General features: G+C 51.3%; 2 protein-coding genes across 2 annotated transcripts; one reads left to right on the top strand and one right to left on the bottom strand.

Annotated features, from left to right (window-relative positions):
• Window positions 1-11564: 11564 nt before the first annotated feature.
• Window positions 11565-12674, top strand: BDP81DRAFT_121883 (uncharacterized protein). Its single transcript, XM_060581617.1, has 5 exons — window positions 11565-11696; window positions 11794-11917; window positions 12002-12109; window positions 12163-12437; window positions 12511-12674. Exons 2-5 carry the CDS (start codon window positions 11794-11796, stop codon window positions 12574-12576), a joined length of 573 nt encoding a protein of 190 aa, XP_060439403.1. The 5' UTR covers window positions 11565-11696; the 3' UTR covers window positions 12577-12674.
• A 279-nt stretch (window positions 12675-12953) lies between these two features.
• On the bottom strand, window positions 12954-15380 carry BDP81DRAFT_475680 (uncharacterized protein; the record flags this gene model as incomplete). The annotated part of the gene is made up of 4 exons (XM_060594744.1): window positions 12954-13782; window positions 13832-14787; window positions 14958-15119; window positions 15351-15380. 4 exons carry the CDS (start codon window positions 15378-15380, stop codon window positions 13059-13061), a joined length of 1872 nt encoding a protein of 623 aa, XP_060439404.1. The 3' UTR covers window positions 12954-13058.
• Between the last annotated feature and the right edge of the window lie 3367 nt (window positions 15381-18747).

The following is an 18747-nucleotide window of genomic DNA, read 5'->3' on the forward strand; positions in this document are numbered from 1 at the left end:
GGAGGTAGTGCGGTGTAGCCTTACGTCTACGCTTATAGAAGTAGAAATGGACTAGTGTCTTAGGTTTCTTATAGCTATAGTTGAGTAACGTATCTTGATGAGCGAATCTCTCGTGGTATGCTGTAAAGTCTCTATGATGGGATCTTGCTGCGTATAGCCTTCCTAATAAGTGCCGAGGGAGGCGGAGTTTGGGCGGCTTAGGGTGAAGAATTATCTCGAGGTCGGTATATTACCGAGGACATTAGGACAGCTATTTTCTGGTAAAGGCTTGGAAGGTAGCTGTTGGTATACACGTCAGCAGGGCAACCGTACGGTTGGAACGAAGTGTCAATAATGGTCTATTATTGCTGCGTCTTGAGGTGGAAGGAGGAGATTGTGGGCAGAGCCCACGATCTCCCAGAAGTGGTATATAAGTGAAAGGGCCGTTTGTAAGTGCCCATACCGCCTTCCGGATCCATCTTTTCTGCCGACTGCTCAGAGATCCAACAGTAGCTGCTTTAGCTTGCCTTTCTAGGTGCGCTAATGAGGGTTGTGGTTGTGATTTTGGGATTAGTTTATAGGCTTCCTTGGCTAGAGTATCTGCTTCTTTATTTCCTGGTATTCCCGTGTACCTAGGGCATTACTAAATATAAACCCTGCCGGGGGTTGTCCAGCTCTCTCTTTGTCTCCGAGTCTAGGAGGAAGAGAGCTTATTAAAGGCCCTAAATCTAGCCTGGCTGCTTCCTGTGCTTTAGGAGTATAGTCTAGTCGCGACTGCGAGGTTGTCGAGGTAGATATGGACGTTATCTGCTATACGAGCCGTAGGAGCCCGGGTGGCTTTTATCAGGCCGTGATACGTAGTATATGCCTCCGCGTTATATACCTTAGTTTAGGAGCCGAGTGGTTCGGATCTGCAGAAGATCTGCCGTGTAGCTTGGTACCCTACTGTGGCAGGTGCAGGTGGGTCACGTGAGGCAGCTCCTTCACATCTCGGAGCTGCCCCACCTACACCTTGCCCAGATATCCAGCCCAGCCAGCGCTCAGCTTTTCCCATCATCATCATCAGATCCAATACAGTAGTATTGCCTCCACACCTACCTAGCCTACTCCGGCGGAGGTGCTACTGCCGTCCGATATCTAGGACCCGTTAGTATAGACAATAATATCCCGCTTGGAGAAAGTTGCTATCCTGCCTGCAAAGAAGAGGGCCTGTTCTTCTTTGGTCTTGTTAGGTTCGTAGCCGACCCTGGCGAGGACTATTTGCCAGTCCGCTAGTTGCTCCCAAGGGGGGAGTTCTAACGGATCGATGTATTCAGTATTTTTGCTTACGAGGCTTGCTATTCGTCGTAGCCGTGAGTCTAGTCCTGATTTATCCCTGAGTCTCGTTCGGAGAGGGTGTCGCTCGTCCAGATGATGGATTCTGGTGGACGCTGTGTAGAGCTTCGCATCCAGCATCACCTCTGCTAGGGGTAGAGCCGCCTCGCACTATAGGATCGGTATAGGCGTCGTTCTATATACGGGGACCATCGCTCTAATAGCTTTCGTTTATGTCGCATCTAGTTGGTATAGCAGACTACCAACCGCGTTTAAGATAGTACGTCCATTCTTTATCCGGCTCTTGCCGGGCCACTATACTTCAGATACATAGTACTAAATAGGTAATACATAAGAGGTGATCGCTCGACAAAGTAAGTACGTAGGCGCGCCCTAGATAATGTTCCCTAGTCCCCGTAGTCCATTAACTACTTAGTATGCTTTTACGGAGAGGTTTCTTACGTAACTCTTAAATATAAGTTTACGGTCAAAGTGAACGCCGAGCCAGCGTAGAGAAGAGCCTTCTTTAATAGCCTAAACTATATAATACCTCCCATCCGGTAAACCTACTATAATTAATAGGTTTCCGTCTTTTCGTCTCTTAGTGAAATGGATTAATTCGGACTTATCGAGGTCAAAAGTGATTCTGTTGGTTCACGGGGTCGTATACGACAAATAGTGGTAGCAATTATCACTCGTCTGTTGGTGATCCTATTGCTTGTTCTTCTTGTTGTTGTTCTATCTTACATTGTAGGCAGGAGTCGGTCGAAGTAGGTAGTGACGGCCTGGGTGGTTGCCCCACCTTTATCCGGCCGTGATGACTAAGCCAGTTGTCCCACTTCGCCCAGGGCAGGTGCCAGCCAGCCCATGGTACCTTCCCATTACTCCTTATCAGCCTTTGCTGTTCCAACACTGGGAACTCTCTCTCTTTGTGGCTGATAAGGACGGATTCAGGCTTATTCGTACACAAGGTAACAACAGTTACCGACCAACTCCTCCTCTATACCTCCATATCACGTACGTGTGACCCATCCTTCCATACGTATCTTCGCGTTGTTGTTAGTGATGAGTCCTTCCAATGCTCGGTTTGGCGATGCCTTGGTGAACCCGTCGGCTGGGTTATCGTCGCCGTAGATCCACCGTACTTCACAAAGTTCGCGTCGCTCGTAGGATTGTCTCAGTGCCATAATGTCTATCATAAGTCGCTTCTCCTGAGTAGTGCCGAGTTTGACCAGGCACTCGTATAGGGAATATGAATCCGTACACGCGATCGTAGGGATAATTGGCGTACCAAGTTTATCAGTGACCATCGCGATAGTCGAGGAGATAGCGTATGCCATATCGACTCCAGCGACCATACCGTAGACCTCGGAGGCCAGTACGCTTCGCGTCACGCGCTTTGACTTCGTCGATGAGAAGTGGATGATATTGCCGTGGATAGCAAAGTTGCCATTGTCATCATCAAGGTCTTCGTTAGCGAGGATAATAACGAATCCCAATTGTGAGGTAAGATCGCTATTATTAGCGAATGAACCGTCGACGAATATGAAGAGTTTAGCAGTTGCTAAGTCGAGTGGGATGAAGTGCAGCCCGCGGTCAAGCGAGTCCATCTGCCATTTGAGGCGACGGTTGAGCGCCTTGATATTCTCATCATTGGGCTCCTTGTGCTGGGCCGCGGTCGATAGGTCGAAGCATGCTTCCGGTTGGCAGATCGAAGCAATATACGCGCCGCGGGCGCGTTGCTGGACGTAATCCTGCTGGGCAGTGGGTGAAGTTGCGTCGATGAGTTGCAGCTTCGTACCCTGTCCCTTCTGGATGAGGGTGATAGATGTATCAGTTGCTGAGGTTAGTGATACGATACCTCCGTTGAAGACGAGCTGCTCTGTAGCAGTGAGAAAAGCTTTTTCCTTGGCGGAGAATTTCGCCTTGGCGAGCTCGTTGTTCTCTCGTTCGGAAAATCGTGTGTCCGTGAGTCCGATAGTGTCGTCTGTTTGCATACCGATGAGGGCGAAGTCTGGGTTTTCGTCGGATGACAACAGAAGGCAAGGGTCGTATGAAGTAGTCATCATCTGGAGATTCTCTCTGTGATGGCGACTATACGTTGCCCACCAGTGGGTGCCTGCCTCTGCGAGTCCGTATAATGGCTTAACGACCTTCATGATGGTGCCGTTAGGGTAGTTGCGACGTATCTCATTGGGTATGCGCGCGTAGATGCTGCGATTTAGCTGCGAGGTGGATTGAACGTACGCCTGCGTGATGTCACGGAGCCATAGTTGCTTCCCGTCGCGTAGTAGGGTGGGTGTGAGTGCGAGAATGAGTCGCTGGCTGGCTCGTTGTATGGTTGGAGACTGGGTAAGGATTGCTTCCTTCCCATCATCGGCATAACCTTGGATAACCAAGCGCGACTTCTCGTAGGGCTTTTCCGTGGTCTTGCCCTTTACCTCGTTGACGATACGTGATTTGAACACGCGGTCGGTGTGAATGGCAGGGTCGAAGAGGATGAATTCAAATACGCCGTGTTCGATGAGGCTGTCGATTTCGTTCTTCGTTGCCAGCTCGAACGGTGGGCCTGGCGTAGTGATGATGCCCTTGTCGCGTAGTTGCTGAGCAAGCTCTCTGTCAGCTGCCTCTTTCTGCGAAAGGAAGGAGAAAGGGACGTCTGTTTCTTGTAACAGTACGTCGGCATAGAGATGTATGTTTTTATGAGGTCGTCCTCGCGTGCGGCGGGGGGGTTGGGGAGTCGCTATAGAGACTACGTCTCTGGGAGTAGTGGCGACGATAATAGTATCTTCAGTATAACCGCCATCATCATCAGCATCAGTATCGGCGGTCGGTTGGGGAACCGCGTCGCCTGTAGTGGTTTCCCCGTTGTCTTCGTAATACGGCTTCACTGTAGTTGATCGGAATTTTCGCGGGCCGTTGGCGTCAACGGTGCAGTCTTCGTTGTCGACTGCGAGAAGGCGGTGAGGGCCAGACCAGCCTTTGCCCTCGCGCCAGACGCGTACCTGTGAGCCGATCGCGAGGTCCTTCAGCGTAGAGGTATCTGGGCCGTTACGCGCCTCGAGGGCCGCGTTGACCTGCTGTTTCGCGTGGTATCTGCGAAGGTCGTCGCTGGCCTTGCGTACGGCAGCTGCGCGTTTGATGATGTCAGGTGACGGGGCAGAGTCAGCGGTCATTCGTGGGTAGGCGCCAAATACCAAAAGGGTAGGTATAATGCCGTCAGGGCCGGCAGTATCGTTAATGGCCTTTATAGCGCTTTGGAGGGCTGCTTCGCGTGTGATAGATGGGCATTCCTTGCGTATGATTTCGTAGGCGCGTCGGAGTACTGCGTGATATCTCTCGACTTTTCCAATGCTGTGATGTGCCTCTACAGGGACGATCTTGACCTCGACTCCCATTGCATGGGCCTCACGGCGAAATTCAGTCGCGGTGAAGTTACGCCCGGCGTCTGTAGTGATCCAGTCCGGAGGTCCCTGGTAGACGTCAATCCAGCATAGGCGGAGGGCTTCCCATGTGGTCTTGGCCGAAATGTCGTGTAAGAAGCAGGCTGCGTTAAAGGCAGTTGCAGAGTCGATCACATGAAGTACGGGTTGGTCACCGTCGAGATACATGATATCAACTATCACCTCGTAGTTGAATGCGCACTCATCTCGGAGGTTGAACTTGAATCGCGTGGGGCTCTTGCCGTTCATTTGGCACTGGTGGCAGTGCTTGGTCAGTTGCTCGATGGCTCTGATCTCCACGTCGTTGTGGCCAGCCTCGTGAAGAACCTTGTGAAGTCGCTGGACCGATGGGTGACCGAATCGGCGATGAAGTCTTCGTAACTCTACGTCAGTGAGATGGTTGCTCGAAAGGCTACGTTCAGGTGGTCCAAGTAGCATCCATGGATGGCCCCATTTGCGTATGACTGGTATCACAACGTTGCCTTGTTGCATGGTGTTGGCAAGGTTGTTAAAGTGGATGAGCAGACGGTCCATATCAGCAAGGCAGAGAAGGAACGGGGTATTGGTTGGTACCACGTGAAATTCGATGGGTCCGAAAGGTGTGGCCACAGTGACCGTACCCCTCGAAGAGATGGGGTTGCCGTTGCCGAACCGAATACTGGCGTTGCCGGCGGTCGTAGTGTTGATAGTTGCCTCTGGTTGGATTCGTCGAAGGGCAACTGCCTGCGGGTGACCGGCAGTGGAAAAACCAGATGCTCCGGTATCCGGCATGATACCTTGAAAGACTTCCGCAGAGTACCGGTCAAGTGTGAATGCGGCGGCTGCTTCCTTCGTTGCGTGGTCGTATGGGTCAGACTTCGTCAACTGATGATATACTGACTGGTCTGCGAGGTTGGCGGCGACTGCATTGCCGTCAAGGGCTAGGCTGCCGAAGAACGCGGTGCTTGTGAGGAAGGTATTGCCCTGCTCTTCTCCGTGTTTTTCGCCGCTGGCTTGGAGGTATTGGTGGAGGTCCTCATCCTCCTCAGCCTCACTCGTGGGATCGGTTCCTTCATACGCCGTGAGGAAGGCGTTGTAGGCGGTTGACGAGGTATCTCGTACGTCGCGGTTGCTTTTGTATCGCTCATATGCCTTTTGGCGATCTTCAATTGAGTGCTCGGTTGACCAACAGCCGGTTCGTTTGCACACGAAACACTTCCTGCTGCCGCGGCCGCCACTTTTGATATCAGACTCCTTGATGGCCCGGCCGTGGCGGTTGTTGCCGAATCGGTTGTTGCGTCCCTGACCGCGATAGGTGCGGTCGACCCAATGTTGGTCGATACGGTCGGGTTGTTGGGTGAGGTATTGGTTATGCTGTTCGATCCTTATTGCAGTGTTCACTGCCGATCGCAACTGGTTACAGACTCCTTCCAATGTTGGTGAGGGGTTGTATAGGCATAATTGACATTCTTTGATTCCGGAACAAGCATTGAGGAGCTGGGTGCGTAAGATTTCGTCAGAGTGGTAGCTGTCAGGTAGTGCCCGTTGTATGAGGGCGAGCTTCTCGATGAGGTCGTCAAGGACTTGAGTCTTTGATTTGTCAGGGTGTTTCTGCGTAATACGGTCGAAAGTCGTTTCACGCCATTCAGAGAGGTAACCCTGGAGCTTCTCTTCGTTCTCAAAATACCCTTTGACGTTGTCGACCATCGTATCGAAGTCACGGATGCCTCTGCCGCAGAGACGGTTGGCGTAGAAGATAGATGCCTTGCCGCGGAGCATAATCGAGAAGGCAGGAGCCAGCTGGTGCTCCTCAATACCTACCTTGCTGCAGTTGTCGCGGAAGAGGTTCATCTTGAGGTCGAATACGTCATACATCTCACCGCTGTATTTCATATCGTCAGTGACCAGCTTGGAGAGGTCACTTAGCTGCCGCGACGACGGTTGGGTAGTGGGAGTAGCCTGGCGGTCCGTGACCACGGTAGGTAGTCTTCATGTTGCCGATGGTCGATAATGGGTGAGGGATGTGGAGAATGCCGTGGGGTTGACGGCTTCGAAATTGCTGGTTGACGTGAAGTGTGATGGGATCGCGGTGTGTCGAGGTTGTGAGGGTTTCGGTTGGCAGCGTAGTTGGCAGCAAGTTGCTTGGCGACCATCTCATTCATCTCGTGGTCTGCCTGTGCCTTCGCTGCGCGCGCCTCATTGTCCATTCGCTGTCGCTCCGCTGGGCTGATGTATCCTCGCGTGATATCTGCGAGGAAGCCTGGTTGTTGCTCAACAAGGTCGTTGAAGTCCTTCGCCTTGGCGCGTATTTCTTCGACTTCTTCACCAGTCCATGGATGAAAATCTTCGCCTTCAAGGACAGCGACGAGGTTGGGGGCAACGCGAGAGCGGTCACGTGGGGTGTAAACTCCGCGATAGAGTAGGAAGTCGCGAAAAATACCGAGGGGCCTCGTCGAGGCGGCGTTAAATAGGTCTGTGTCCCATCCATCGAATTCTCGCTGGAAGGAGAGCCATAAGTCGCGGCCATAGAGCCCTTGCTCGGTCCAATTGGCTATGTGCCATGACATGAACGTTGAGATACGTATCGGGTTACGCTCGTTGAGAAGAATGTCGTCATGGTTGAAGTAGGCCGGGTCGGTGTACTTATGTATCGCAGGAAGGATGTGAAGCTCACCTAGCTGCGAGGGTATAGATGACGGTTGTGCCATGGTGATGATGAAGTTGGCTGTTCGAGTTAGTCTGTTGGGGTGTTTTGGTAGCAATCGCTGCGCAATCTGCGCGTAAGATGAGAAGGTGAAGTGTATGAAATGGAGTATCGCGGCCACGCAGAGGTCTCTTCCGACGGTACCAGGTACGGAGGGATTCTCGTCTGCAAAGGTAGTCGTGATAGCGTGATAGACGCACTCGCGCTCGGGCTGCTGAGGCCGGAGGGAGTTTTGAGGTTCTCGTGGACTTTCGTGAAGTAGTCGACGTTACTGCTCGTTAGCAGCTGCGCGGGTTTTCAGGCCGGCGAGCTCTCTTCGTGGTATTACCTTATTAATCTGTGGTGATTCGTGAGAAGTCAACCAATGATCAGTGTTGGTTCACGGGGTCGTATACGACAAATAGTGGTAGCAATTATCACTCGTCTGTTGGTGATCCTATTGCTTGTTCTTCTTGTTGTTGTTCTATCTTACATTGTAGGCAGGAGTCGGTCGAAGTAGGTAGTGACGGCCTGGGTGGTTGCCCCACCTTTATCCGGCCGTGATGACTAAGCCAGTTGTCCCACTTCGCCCAGGGCAGGTGCCAGCCAGCCCATGGTACCTTCCCATTACTCCTTATCAGCCTTTGCTGTTCCAACAGATTCCTTCCGTCGCGCCCTATCCTAAGGTTTCTTTCTATTCCTTGGTTAGGATGTCATAGTTGTTCTTTAGTAATATTAAGCTTGCTAAGATAGCGACGTTATCGGCGTAGCCAAAACGAGATCGCTTCCTTCCTAAGCGAGCTATACCTAGCTTAAAAAGAGGTTCGATATAGAGTATAAACAGAATAGGAGATATGGGTGAGCCTTGTGGTAGTCCGTATTCGAGACCGAAGACGTCTCCTACCTCCCCATCAAGTCTTATTCTAGCTCTCCTTCCGGTAACAAAGCTTGAGACCCAGCGTACGAGGTTCTCCGGCCATCCTTATTCGCAAAGGCGTCGGACCAGTCGTCCTAGGAGCACGGCGTCGAAAGCCCCTTTTATATCGAGCGTAAGCATAGAGGTAACCAGGCCTCTTTGCTAGGCGCACTCGATGTCGTAGATGGCCGCTGCGATAAGGTCGCTACAAGAGCGAAGAGGGAGTGCTCCAAACTGTTGATCGTGCAGAACACGATGTTTAACTACGATCCAGGCAAGTCGTCTAGCGATAAGTCTCTCCAAGCCTTTTCCGAGGACGGCCAAGAGCGTAATGGGCCTATAGGAGCGCGGGAGTGTCTTGTCTCTTTTTCCCGGTTTTGCTAGGATCATGAGAGTTGCTTGCAGTGCGGCGCATGGGTTGTAAGTTGCGTTTAATGATGCCGAGGAAAAGCTCCTCGTCCATCGTGTCGAGCCGAAACCTTCCCGGGGTCTGGCTAGGTGAATCGATCAGGGCCAAGGGGACCCGGGTAAGCAGAGATTCGTGGTCTGATGTCGTGTGTAGTGACGTTTCTATGCTAGTGGAAGCCCTATGGAGGTTGCTGGACGCCCAGCATAAATCTAGGGTGTTGCCGCCTTTGTGCGTGGGTTCACCTATAGGTGACATTAGGACAAGGCTAGCGGCTTCTGCCCATTCTACTAGGTTTTCAGCGTCCGGGGAACTCGTGGCCTCGGGCTGCCACGTCCAATGGTATAAGTTAAAATCCCCCGCAATCAGTACTCGATCCTCAGGTTTGGGTTGCCAGGCCGCTAGGATGTTCCTGAGAGCCTGGCCAGATCGCAGAGAGCCACGAGGGGCGTTGTATACGTTAATGACTATAAGGACCTCCTTCGTTCCTGAGAGGAGTCGTAAGAAGAGCAGGTCTATAGATAGATCGGGTAGAGGCCGTGTTTATACGCCTCGTACCCTAGTTCCTCTGCGGAGGTAGGTAAGTACCCTGGGACGGTCTTCGGTCCAGTTATCTACTAGGGTGAAAGTCTCAAAACCTAGGTGGTGTCTTGTGAGCCTCCTCTCCTCCGAACGGATAGACGGCTCTTATATTAGGAGTATATCGATCTGGGCTGCATAAGCCAGGTTTAGTGCTGTTTCGTGGGCAGATACCCGCCTCACTATATTTACTTATATAATTTGCAGGGGTTTAGAGGGCTATATTCTTCTTTTATATCTTATTCGCCGGGGTATAGTCCATCGCTTATTCTTCTTTACGGGAATATCGATGCGACTGCTGGGTCGCATTTCTCCATAATCTTTCTCCCTCAGCTCGGATGGCCCGTAGCTGAGCCTTATCCCTCCTCTGGACTACCCCCTTCACCACTTTGGGTTGGATAGGGCAAGTCGCATCGAAGGCGGCGTGAGGCCCGTTACACGACGGGCATTTAAAGGGGCAGTCGCAGCCATCGTGACCCTCAGTGCCGCCGCAGGGTGCCCGGTATTGATCAGTTGTGTGGGAAGGAGAGCTGCACTTGAGGCATCTCTTCCTTCTGGTGCACGTTCGTTCGCTGTAAAAACCGCCGCAGCGGAGACATTGAGGAGACCTCTTCTCCTTCGGGAACTACAGGTTTACAAAAACGCTGGCCCCTATCAAACGGAGGCGTCTTGGTAGTTGCCTTACGGCTTCCGCCTTGAACCAGGCTGTCACCGTGCCTAGCCTTTCGACTTCGTCCTTCCTAGAGAAGTGTGCTTTTTCAGGCTTGAGTTTCGTCGAGACCTGGATCTCTTCAAGGAGCTCCTCGGTCGTGATTTCCAGCTCAGTGTTGGTTACCAGACAATGCCTAGTGTAAGGGACGTTTGCGATATAGGCTCGGATCCAGGTATCGCGTTGCTCGATCGCTTACGCTTGGAGAAGGGCAGCGATCTGTTCTCTGTTCTCTAGCAGGACTTTTGCACTATCCATTGACGAAGGTAGGAGTGCTAATCCTGTCTTGACATGGTCGATCCCCTTGAGGGCTTCTCGGGCTTGGGGACTTAGCCTTTCCCGAACGAAGATATATATATCGTAGGCTTTCTCGTTCCGAAGCGGGCTTTCAGGCGATAGACGCGCGAAGACGCGTAGATCCTTTAAGGCCGCCCGGTTTGTAGCTTGTTTTGCGCCTTGTTTGGCTGGCGTTGGTTCATCCTGTCTTCTGGACAGTGGCTGGCTCGCCGCCGCCGCGTATGAACGGACTGGGGGCGGCTGGTTCTGGGTTGTGTGCGAGGGATGCCCCTGGGAACTCAGGTCAGTCTCGCTAGGCCCTGTGCCAATAGCGTGCATAGACCTTGCTAGACCACGTTGATGCCGGTTTGAACGCTGTTTCTCCTCCTGAAGCTCTCTCTCCAAGGATTCGATCTTCGTCAAACAGTCTTTCAAAAACTGTTCCCTCTCGGCGTCCCGACGCAGGAGGTCCTGGACCAGATTCGAAAACTTATTGATCTCGTCTTTGAGCTCAGAATTGTCCTGGTGGTTGACCTGCTCAACCACTCTGACCTTTGCAGTCGGCTTCCGGACTCGTCCAGACCGCCGAGATATACCGGCGTCCCCGTGAACCGTGATCGATGGCCCTACATCTAGGGAGACCGCCATGGTCGTGGAATTCAGCTCGTATAGGCTGATGTTGAGAGATGATAGTGCAGTGGGCCGTAGCCCTCTATAACCTTAACAATTACTAACAGTGGGTACCTTTCGAGGTATGTGTTCAGAAGTTGGTTCTTCGCTCTGAAATGATGATGATGATGATGATGATGTATTTAACGTCTGGTAACAAAAGGACGTGCCGGGCGCTATGCCGACATGGTCTATACTAATCTAAACTATATTACAGGCTACCGTCTTCACCTAACGTTCCTGTTCAATGACTCGGGCAAATTTTGGAATTCGCTCTGAAGTAGGTGATGCGAGCGAGTGTGGGCCTTGGTGATTATGTAACCGAGGTCACGTGACGGGTAGTGAGGCCACAGATGGTTGAAGCCATCACGACACACCCCCCCAGACGCGTCATCTGGAAAATCGCGCCGAACCACCCGCATCGTTGGAAATAGCGCTGCTGAATGCAGAACTCTAACTATTACCGTACAGGAATCCATTTACAAAAGGAAGTACAAAATAAATCGCTTTGCGCGCTGAGTTGTAGACGTAGGAAAATGGGTAGTCGGTCAGCCTCTGAGTGCGTTGCCATGAATGATCTCGAGGTCCTTCATTAACGGAAGGTATTTCGGAATGGAGGCCTCTCATTGGCCGAATAATCGACCGTCGGTCTGAGGCGGTCGCTGCCCAAGTTAATTCCTCTCGACCGCCCACGGCTCTGACTTTCCTTCCCTCTACAACGCAGTCACACCATACCACCCACCGTACGTATATACCCTCACTTTTCTCGCTTTTGCGCCCGCGTTCGCAAGCGTGCGCGTCGTCAGGAATGAGGATTTTGACTAACGATGTCGTGTATAGATGCCGCCTAAAAAGACCGGGGCTGAAAAGCGCGCTCGCACCGTCGCAGCGCGTAAGGCCAAGCGCCTCAAGACTCTGGGGGAGAGCGGCGGCTCCCCCAATCCTAACGAGAATCCCGCTTCGGGTACGTGGTATCTTCCTCGCTCCCGGACATAGTCGGCAGCACGGTATTGTTGCTTGGAATTAATACTGTCGTCGTGCTTTATAGGCGGTGACGGCCTTTTGGCCGAAGGAGATACCCAGGAGGCGGGTGAAGGTGAGGGTGGTTCACAGCCCCCTCCCTCGCTCCCTCCTGGCGGGCGCGGAGTGGTCCCCCGTGAGTTCTGAGTCCTTGTTTACCTTATCGTTCACAATACTCATTCTCACCAGCGTACCCTCCCGGCACACCTGGTGCCGAGGAGCTTCTCGAGCGGGTGCCGCCTCCGTTCGGTTCTACTTGCCTTGGGTGTATCAAAAGCGCCCTTAGCGGCCGTTCGGAGGGCTGGTGTCTCCCGGGCTCGCGTGGAGGGCGGAAGTGTGCCCTCTGCCAGCGTAATAAGAAGTCTGGCTGCGCTCCTATTCCTGAGGGGCGTACACGTGAGCTCGGTGAGAAGTTCCTGCGCCTCAAGCGGGCGAGCAAGGAGACCCCGGCGACGCCGGTAAAAGTGAGTATTCTATACGTGCCTCGCTTCCGATTATTGCTGACAGCTTCCTAGGACCTGACTCGCGTAACCGCAGCGTTGCGTGAGGCTCTTGAGAGCGACGGCCTCATGGGTGAGGGTGGAGGTGAAGGGGCTCGTGTAGACGAGGCTTTGGTGAGAGAGGCGTCTATGGGCGCTCTCTCTGTGCTGGAAGCTTCGTTGAAAGAGCCAGTTGAGGACGTGAAGGTGTCGGCTGCTTCGCTTGCGAAGGCACACGGTATCCGGATCGGACTCGACGCCTTCATTGGTGTCCACGTTCCTGCGAACGTGCGCCCCGCGTTGGTTGATCTTCTGGATCGCTACGTGTCTGCTCTCTCAGGCAAATAGCCCTTTTTTTGGGCGATCCGACGGGGTCGCCGGAGCGACTTCATGCTCCCTGGCCGTGGGCCACTTTTTAATTGAAAACCCGGGGCTCCGGGGCGTTCTGCTCCCGCATACTTATCCCCTCGTTCCGTGTGACCATTTCTCGTATATCTCTCATGTTTAGGAGCGATATAAAGTGCTCGAACTTTGCTCGTGAGAGGTTCTTGGTAAGACCGTCGGCTGGCATATCGTTTGTCAACATAGGGCCAAGTCCATTTTGTCTCAGTGCTCGCAGAAACTCCACTCCACGTCTCTGAGCTCTTCATTGACAGTCTTTGATAGAACTATCCTTTCCTTCATGAGCTCTTCCTGTAGCTTCTTTGCTTCGTTCATTTCAATCAGAACACTCATGGTCTCAACTGTTGGTATACACGTCAGCAGGGCAACCGTACGGTTGGAACGAAGTGTCAATAATGGTCTATTATTGCTGCGTCTGGAGGTGGAAGGAGGAGATTGTGGGCAGAGCCCACGATCTCCCAGAAGTGGTATATAAGTGAAAGGGCCGTTTGTAAGTGCCCATACCGCCTTCCGGATCCATCTTTTCTGCCGACTGCTAAGAGATCCAACATCAACCATCTCGTTCGCCTCCGGATCCTGGTCCTTAACCACGGACCAATGCTTCTGCTGAGGAGGCACATTCGCCGTCGAAATCACAGGCACAGCAGGATCGACGAGAAACAAAGCCGCAATCTTCCTGTACCCAGGCTTCGCCGGATCCTCTAACTGGAAAGGCCGCACCTTATGCTGGCTCAAGTTCGAGAAGAAGAGCGCCCTCCCAGGCCGCGTCAGCGAGCTCCCTACCTCCTGGAGCGTATCGGAGCTACTCCGAATCGCAAAAACCATTTCAAAAGACTTGTGATCGTACTGCTGGTAGTTGAGACGCTGACCCAGCTTCTCCCTGTTCCCCGGAGCGCGGAAAGCAAGCTGGGACTCGGTGATGTTGGCGCTGTCGTAGTAGAATAGGGCTGTAGCGCAGATGTGCTCGTTGAGTTAACCCTCGACGTGCCTGCCATGAGCCGTCGTTATATGATGGCTTTTCGGGTGTGAGGTGGATGTTGGCGAATTTGACGATGACTTGAATGCGGGGTGTTTTGTTGAAGAATCCGGTGCGCTTGATGTTTTTGGTCGATAGTCTAAAATAAGCAGAGGGCTCTCGAACTTGTTCGTCTTCGCTGTCACTGTCATCATTGTCGTAGTCGTCCTCATCTTTGTTATCATCGTAGTCTTCAGAGTCCGCTTCGTCGGTCTTCAGTCGCTTGGTTTCCTGGGTGTCCCCGGGCTGTCTGCCTCTCTTCTCTCCAGTAGAAGCCGTGGGTTGGGCCAAGTTGTCGATCTCCAGGTGGTCTTCATCTTGATATCCCATGGGAACATCGCTTTCGTTTCCGCCTGACTGGTTTCCCTTCTCCGGGACAACATCAGAAACTGCAACACGCTTTCCGACCTTTCGCGCGGTCAGACGCTGGACTGGGAACTTTCTCACCCAGCGATAGATGATGTCCCAAGCTGGCAAAGACTTCTGTATTAGTTCTTCGACTAAGGGGTACAAATTTGAGTGTTTCCTTGGGCGCAAAATATTGATATAACTCTCAATGGTGGGCCGGCCGTCGTCGTCAATGGCGACATCACATGGCAGCCACTGAAACTTAGTGGATACTAGCTCAACAGGTGCGCCTTGCCAGTCGAAGGTCCTACCTTCACCAACATCAGATTCGTCGGGTTTGGGGATGATAAGTCCGCGTCCGCCGAGTTCGAGGCAGTTATCTAATGTGATCCGTTCGTGCATAATGCGTGACCGGCCGTACAGGAGTGGGAAGAGTGACGGGTACACCAGGTCGAGGACTTTACCGTCACTTCCAGGATGCCAAACCTTTTCGTGGTCGGGAACATCTTCAAGAGATTTGACAGCGACTTGTAGACGATCAATCAACGAGCTGGGCAAAAGCTTGTCTGACTTGATGATACAAGTAGAGTAATCCATCACGGGAATAAGGCCTGTTTTCTCGTACAACGTTGCTTTTTTTCGAAGTTCTTGCATGCACTTTAAAACTCAATGTCAGCTCAATCATCTCGATTGGTTGCTGGCGGCCATGCGAAGGTTATGCCAACCCGACTGGAACTTACCGCTTCGGCCATGTTCTTCGTGAAGTCTCCATGGCTTCGGTACGCTGCCCAGTCCAATGCCAGCACTTCCTCCTTCCACTTGGCGGAAACCACCGGGTCTCGAACTTTGCGCCACCACTCAGGTTTGTTGGTGATGTCCTCCATGAACTTGAGCATGCAAATCTCTCGAACCAGTAGAGTGCTAGCTTTCCAACTTTTGTGGGTGTCTTCCATGAGCACAGGGAATCTGCCTCACTTGTCTGGCAGATAATTCAGCGGTAGGCCATAGCCCGGTAGCCGAATTGCCCAGGATGTATCAGCAACAGAACGAGGTTGAAGTTCATTGTTCTGGTGTTCGAACAGGCGTTAGTGACCGGTATTACATGATATGGAAAATGCCAGCTTGGTACATACACTGAACTCATCAAATTGTAGTTCGCTCATTTTCCAATCCTCTTGTCAGAGAATCGAAGTTTTCAGAAGGGGGTTCTTGAGAACTTGGAACGTTACCTGGACAGACTAGTGAATACTTCCAATTGTTCTGAGATTCATCTTTCAGAAGCAAGTACCATTCACGTTGAAGCACACGGCTGCCCCAATGGACTTGTTATCATTATCCCGGTAGTCGTGGAGGCACTGCATTTAGGGTCGCATTGTTGGAAAGTATTGGCTCACTTGCATGGATTGCAGAGAAGTTTCTTGATTGTTGTTACCTTGTCCAAAGTCGAGATTTGGTTATTTGGCCCAAGGTAGACACTGATAGATACGTTAATACACGACATGTGTTGGCCCACCCAGTCAATATTCGGTTTACTACGGCACACTAAAAAGGACCGACAACATAAGCAAGCATGAGGGGACTGGACTCTTAGTACCTTGGCTGCCTAGTCTTGGCATCATGCAAAGCGTGATGCGCGTGAAAGTCCTGCGCTGGAAAGATTCGGTGATACCGATTGAAAGAAGAGACCTCAGTAGTTGGGTCCGTATCGATTCGTTTTTGCAAGTTCTGATCTGTCTTTGTCTGACCAAACAACGTCGATGATAGTAGCACCGATGGACTCAAGAAACATTCCTGGGCGAGGACTCACCAAATTGGTTTCCTGCCATCAGCTACCTTATACTTCCATGACCAACTCTCTGCTAAAGAATTTTCCCGTTGAAAGTGGGGGGGGGGGGGGGGGGGGGTTTGTTTAATATCAAGGGAATTGATATACCGGCGTCGCAAATTGATACACCGGCGTCGACCTTACACCGGCGTCGCTGTTCGACCTTTTGATTGGCTCAAAAAAACAATACCTCCCCATAAAGGCGGTGAGGGTGACTGCACTAACATGGCTATTCCTGCCCTCTTCTCTAACCTAAGCTCTGATTTGAGATTTCTAAAAGTACGTATTACAGCCTACTTATACCCCAGGTTTGTAAATCTCAAATAGTAACTATATAAACCCTCGAAAGGCCTATTACCTAACTACCTTTTGCAACGTGGTTGCAAAGATTTATCGTCACTATAGACCATTTCCTACTAACTCCGTTTCCTCCGAACACTAGGCTGCATCGGCCGTCCACTTGTATGATTCCCTGTTGTCCTCCCCTTACTAAGAACACTAGACTGGCTCCTTGTTTGTCGCTGGGATGAGCTTGATATCTGGCTTTGACTTGGCTGACTTGTCTCTTGTGTAAGCCTAGCTAGCGTCGACTTATTCTTGCTCCTAGGTAGGCGGCCTCGCTTCTTATCATTTGCGCCTTGGCTGCTGTAGGTAGTGCGGGCTTGTCTGGCTGACTGGCCCTCTGTAGGTAAGGCTAGTTGTGATGGGACAGGCTGCACTGTGTTCTTTGGCCTGCCGCGGAGGGATGTAGCAATCTTAGGGTCAAGGATCCGGCGGTATGGATCTGAGGAAGACGTCTCTCGAAGACGCCACCGAGGGTGTACCTCCCATTTACTGAAAGTAGCTGAATCTAACTTTTTGGAGTAGATCTTATGGTAGTAGGATACCTAGCTTAATTGAAATAGTGTAGTCTGGACTACAGTCTCCAAGGGGAGCTGGGAATGGCCTCGTGCCAGATGGCATTGCTTTCTTTGCTAGCCGGTATTGCTTCCCAATTAATGTAAGATACTTCGAGGGAAGTATCGTTCGAAGTTTGCCTAGGTACTTAAAGCGAGTACCTATATACTCCCGGCCTGTAAGTACTTTATCCTTAACATAAGCTTGCCTGAAGCGTATCTCCTGGTTACTAATCATGTCCTGTATAACATTAATAAGTCGATATAGTTAGGTGACTAAGACTATTTAAGAGATAACCCTTAATGTTGTTATTACTTGACTTAGTGTTAGAGGTGACGCGAATACTAAAGTTCTGGTATTTTCGGATAGAGTAGCGGGCCTACTGTGCTCTTAAAGGTAGGTATGTTGTGTAGAGGTACTGGAGGATTGGACGTTGGTCGTTAAACTCTTTATAGAGCTTGGTCTAGGCTTTCTTAAAAGCGTGCTTAGTCTTAGCAAAAATAATAAGCTTCCATATTATAAGGACCCTACGATACGTATGAGGGGGGGGCTTATTAATAGATGTGTTGATATAGGCCTCATCCTTATCACTTAGCGTGGCTATTGCTTGTATTGGTAGCTGATATCCCTCGTTATTAGACCTACTGTTGTTACTGCTATAGCTGCGGTCCTTAACCCACTTCTGCTTAGCCCTGAGCATAACGTTAGAATTGATGTGGTGGATGTAGAGTTGTTGCTGAACGTCTGGGAACTGCTCATTCAGTGCAGCCTTCATCTGCTTGTCGTAGTCTGTAATAACAACAGTGGGGTAACGGACTGAGTGTTGGTCCATGAGTTGGCGGATCCCTGCTGAGAGAAACTGTAAACCCTCTAGTCTCTCGTTGTCGATAAGGCCAAACGCAGCGTTGTAAACAGATCCAAGGTAGGTCTGCCTAGTAGCTTGGAAGAGAGGGAGCTTAAAGCGATTGGTGTTATAGGTGTTGTTAAAGCTAATCACCTCAGGGAATCGCTTCCATATTTGGAGATAGTAGGGAAAGGTCTAGACAAGGCCAATAAGGCGGTTTGGCTCGGCATCTACCTATTTCACTACGTATGGGATATCTCGCTCATCAAACAGCTTGATTAATACTGCAGTTAGCGAATATCCCACTAGTTTCTCTTGGTTTATACGAGCCCTAGCGTTATAGATATCTTGCTAGGTGAATGAGGACTCTAGGAACTGCTCCTGGATAACAATATGTACATCGAGAGCCCGAATCCCAACTCGTCGGCTTATAGTTTCAATAGTATCCTAAAGTGGCTAGGTAAGCCTACGATATGAAGGGTATGCAGTAGCTTCAAGGCTACGGCTATGATTATACTGACTATGCTAGGGGTCTAGGTGATAACGTAAGAGCCACTTGCCCTCCTCTTGAGCCTCGGTAATAACTTGCCATTTACAACCGCATTTACGAGACTTGCGCTGTCGAATGCCAGCACCTTGTATAGGCCCAGGCTCGCCAAACCGATCACATTGGAAGGTATATCGAATAATTCGGCCTCGAGCTTTATGCCTATTCCGCTTTACAATGCCAAATCCATTAGCTCTTATAAAGGTATTAACTTGGTCGAAGAGGGCATTATAGGTTTGCTCTGGATCGCTAGGAATCGGTGGGTTTGGGATTTTGGTTATAGGAGGAGAGGAGGATCGGTTGCTTAGAGTGTGGTAGGAGGCTGCAGTTCGGAAAGACGCTTCGCTTTGAGGGGAGGGTTGCCGTGGGGGTGAATAGGGTGATAGGTTGACTTGAGGACCCCATGTTTCTTACCAT

This window comes from Colletotrichum phormii (genome assembly GCF_030913505.1).
Source record: "Colletotrichum phormii strain CBS 102054 chromosome Unknown BDP81scaffold_29, whole genome shotgun sequence".
Taxonomy (NCBI): Eukaryota; Fungi; Ascomycota; class Sordariomycetes; order Glomerellales; family Glomerellaceae; genus Colletotrichum; species Colletotrichum phormii.

Bases quoted from the DNA above. Each gene is read 5' to 3' on its own strand.
- BDP81DRAFT_121883 (XM_060581617.1), top strand. From the start codon at position 11,794: ATGCCGCCTAAAAAGACCGGGGCTGAAAAGCGCGCTCGCACCGTCGCA. The intron at 11,918-12,001 runs GTACGTGGTATC...CGTGCTTTATAG, and splicing joins TAACGAGAATCCCGCTTCGG to GCGGTGACGGCCTTTTGGCC. The intron at 12,438-12,510 runs GTGAGTATTCTA...GCGTAACCGCAG, and splicing joins CCCCGGCGACGCCGGTAAAA to CGTTGCGTGAGGCTCTTGAG.